The sequence below is a fragment of the Myotis davidii genome, unplaced genomic scaffold, assembly GCF_000327345.1.
Source record: "Myotis davidii unplaced genomic scaffold, ASM32734v1 scaffold198, whole genome shotgun sequence".
Lineage (NCBI taxonomy): Eukaryota > Metazoa > Chordata > Mammalia > Chiroptera > Vespertilionidae > Myotis > Myotis davidii.
In genome coordinates, this window is record NW_006291485.1 from 790,427 (window position 1) to 794,608 (window position 4,182).

The 4,182-nt window shown below is 44.1% G+C and overlaps 1 protein-coding gene across 1 annotated transcript in view; it reads right to left on the reverse strand.

The window, feature by feature from the left end:
* The window catches only part of THEG (theg spermatid protein), a 15,258-nt gene that overhangs the window by 7,483 nt on the left and 3,593 nt on the right, over positions 1-4,182 (reverse strand). The window contains 1 exon segment of the mRNA XM_006764836.1: positions 3,843-3,912. Within this exon segment, the coding sequence (XP_006764899.1) occupies positions 3,843-3,912 (70 nt within the window).

The window sequence follows — 4,182 nt, forward strand, 5'->3', positions numbered from 1 at the left end:
GGGCATATCTTGGCTGCAGGGGTCTCCCCTGAGGAGCAAGAGGTCCCAGCCTCACACCAGACCCCTCAGCTGTGGGTTCCAGTGCCAAGAAGAGAACTCCCCATAACTTCGGGATGTAGAAACCAATGGGGATTGAGACTAAGGGAGACAGAGGACTGCTTGAGTCCCAGGCAGTTCCTCTTATAGGGCCCACACATGGCCCTGGATGGTGTGACTTAGTTGGTTAGAGCATTGTCCCTTATATGAAAAGGTCATGGTTCAATTCCCATTTGGGACACATACCGGGTTGCAGGCTTGATCCCTGGTTAGGATGCATACAGTAGGCAACCCATCGATGTTTCTCTCTCACATTGATGTTTCTCTCTCTCTCTCCCTCTCCCTTCCTCTCTCTCCAAAAACAGTGGAAACATATCCTTAGCTGAGAATTTTTAAAATAAGGGCTCACATACAGGCTTACTCGGGCTCACTCCCTCACTGCTCCAGCACGGGGACAGCAGCTTGAAAGGCACCAAAGACATACAGGAAGAAACTGAATTGTCCAGCATCAGCACAAGAGCTGCAGTGACTGCTTTTTCCCAGACAGACATGCTGGCGGAGACCATGTTCCTTTGATGAGCTCTCCCCCAACAGAGCCAGTATGTGGGTACCATACCTGAGACCATCAACCTGCCTCCTCTGTGTTGCCCCGCTCTCATGACACCCTGAGGCCTCACCCACCCAACTTTCGAGCCCATCCAAGCTATTTCCAGTGGCTTTTCCATATGTTTGTCCAGTCTTAGCTCATGCTTCACATTTTCCTAAAATATCTCAAAAAAGCAGCATTTGGCCTCAGCAAACCCATACCTTCTGTTAAGTGGCCCAAGGCCCAGCACTCGCAGCAGCCGGCCTTGGTTCAAAGCTTTGCCTCGCCTGGCCACCTCCAAGCCCAGCACAAGTAGCAGCCATCTGCAGATCGCTTTGTAGCTCATGCAGAGCGGCCCCAGGCAGGACACAGGTGGTGGCTGACCTTGGCCTGCACTCCCCAGGAGGTCCCAGAGCCAACACACCAAGTGGATAGTTTCAGACCGCATCAAAGCATCACCACCCAGCCACGCCCACAAGTGACACACTCAAGGGGTGGACTCAGGGGGCATCAGTGCTCTGCTGAATTGAGCCCTGCTCTGTGGGTTGGGCCCCTGCACAGCTCATCCTCCATGGATGGTCAAAGGTCTTTGGTCACAGTCAGTCCTTGCAGGTGATCAGCCTGGGGTTAAATCCCTCCCTTTGACATGCCAACAGCAGTCAAGGCTCAACTTCAACAGGAGGGTGAAAACAGCCCACATGGAGGGAGACACAACTCAAGTGTCCAGCCTCAGTGATCTCCATGGAGACTGTGCCACTGGGCCATACAGAACACCTACTACATTAGGGCACTCTACCAAGCCCAGGAGACACGGCAGCTCTACCTAATAATAGAAACAAGCACAGGGAGCCTGCCAAAAAGAGGAGACAAAGAAACATGTCCCAAATGAGAGAACAGAATAAAATTCCAGTAAAAGAACAAAACAAAATGGAGACAAGCAATCTATTAGATGCTGAGTTCAAAACACCGGTTATAAGGAAGCTCAATGAATCAGTGAGAGCTACAACAGCATAAAAAGGTCCAGTCAGAAATGGAGCATACCCTAACTGAAATGAAGAATAACTTACAGGGAATCAATAGTAGAGTAGATGAACCTGAGACTCAAATCGGTAATTTGGAATATAAGGAAGCAAAAACACCCAATCAGAACAGCAAAAAGAAAAAAAGATTTCAAAAAAAAACGAGGAGAGTGTCAGGAGCCTCTGGGATACTTCAAGTGTACCAACATTTGCATTAGGAGAAGAGAGAGAGCAAGAAATTGAAAACTTATTTGAAAAAATGACAGAAAACTTCCTGAACCTGATAAAGAAAATAGACATACAAGTCCAGGAAGCACAGAGAGTCCAAACAAGGTAAGCCCAAAGCGGCCCACACGAAGACCCATCATAATTAAAATGCAAAAGTTTAGCCGAAACCGGTTTGGCTCAGTGGATAGAGCAGGGGTCCTCAAACTTTTTAAACAGGGGGCCAGTTCCCTGTCCCTCAGGCCGTTGGAGGGCCGGACTATAGTTAAAAAAAAAACTATGAACAAATTCCTATGCACACTGCACATATCTTATTTTGAAGTAAAAAAACAAAACAGGAACAAATACAATATTTATATTTGCATGTGGCCCGCGGGCCGTAGTTTGAAGGCCCCTGGGATAGAGCGTCGGCCTGCGGACTGAAGGGTCCCAGGTTCAATTCCGGTCAAGGGCATATACCTTGGTTTCGGGCACATCCCCAGTAGTGGGTGTACAGGAGGCAGCCGGTCAATGTTTCTCTCTCATCGATGTTTCTAACTCTCTATCCCTCTCCCTTCCTCTCTGTAAAATAATCAATAAAATATATTTTAAAAATTAAAAATAAAAGCAGCAGTTGGTTACCTAAAGGGAGCTCCCATAAGACTCAATTTCTTAACAGAAACTTTGCAGGTCAGGAGGGATTGGCAAGAAAGATTCAAAGTGATGAAAAACAAGAACCTACAACCAAGATTATTCCACCCAACAAAGCTGTCATTTAGAATTGAAGGACAGATAAAGGAAAAGCTAAAGGAGTTCATCACCACCAAATGAAATGTTAAAAGGTCTTCTTTAAGAAAAAGAAGAAAAGAAATGATCAAAAACATGAACAATAGAATGGCAATAAATATATATCTACCAACAATTAAATCTAAAAAAAAAAAATAAACAAACAAGCAGAACAGAAACAAACACAGATACAGAGAACATTTTGATGGTTGCCAGATGAGAGGGGATTGGGGAAAGGGTGAAAAGGGTGAAGGTATTAAGAAGTACAAATTAGCTGTTACAAATTAGTCATGGGGATGTAAAGTACAGCATAGAGAATATAGTCAATAATATTCTAATAATTATGGATGGTGTCCAATAGGTGCAAGATTTATCAGGATGAACACGTAGTTATGTAATGTCCAATCACTAGCGTGTACACCTGAAACTAATATAATAATGTATGCCAAGTGTAATTGAAAAATAAAAAATGATTTTTTAAAAAAGTGATTCAGCCCTAACCGGTTTGGCTTAGTGGATAGAGCATCGGTCTGGAAGAGACTGGATAAAAATCATACACCTATGGATGAGGACAGTGGGAGGGGGTGGTAAGGGCAGAGGGTGGGTGGCAACCAGGTGGAACTGTAATATGGGGGGGGGGGAGAGGAATAACTGTAATAATCTGAACAATAAAGATTTAATTTTAAAAAAAGAAAAAAATAATAAAAATTTTAAAAAAATTTTAAAAAGTGATTCAAACACACTTCAGTTAGTTAGTTCCATTGTAATTTCCTTTTTCTGAATACATTAATATAGGTAATTAAAATTTGTGTCTAAATAACTTTAAAGAGAACTTTGAGAAGCATAAAATTTCTAAGTGATAACAAAGAATTGTGTCATTCATTGTACATAAAATAAAAATGTCTTACAATTGCTAGCTTTTCAGAGCCAACAGAACCCATGATAGTGGTAAGTGACATTACTGAGCACTTACTGCGACAGGCACTGTACTAAGTAGCTTTTGTGTGTGATCTCTACTACCACCTGCTCTGCAGGTGGAGAACTGAGATCCCAAGGGTCATGTGCCTGCCTGCAGGCACCCAGCTTAGACTTGGGTTATCTAGCCTAGAACCTGAACCCCCCCTCCCCCCATGCTACAGCCTGTCAAGGGAAGAGAATGGTTTTCTGCCAAACTCTGCCCTCAGAGTGCCTACCCATCCCTCCCATCTTACCTATTGCTGTCGCAATAATCCGTGTAGAACTTTTTGGGTTGAGCAAGTTCCTCCACTCGGCGGGACACTGCTACACAAATGGGAAACAGCCCCAACTTGAAACCTGCCCACCCCCTGGGGTTTTCTTCCTACTGAATTCAGCTTTCCATGGGCTGGAGCAGTGGTTCTCAACCTTCCTAATGCCGCGGCCCTTTAATTCAGTTCCTCATGTTGTGGTGACCCCCAATTTCATTGTTACAAATTGAACATCATTAAAGCATAGTGATTAACCACAAAAACAATATGTAATTATATATGTGTTTTCCAATGGTCTTAGGCGACCCCTGTGAAAGGGTCGTTT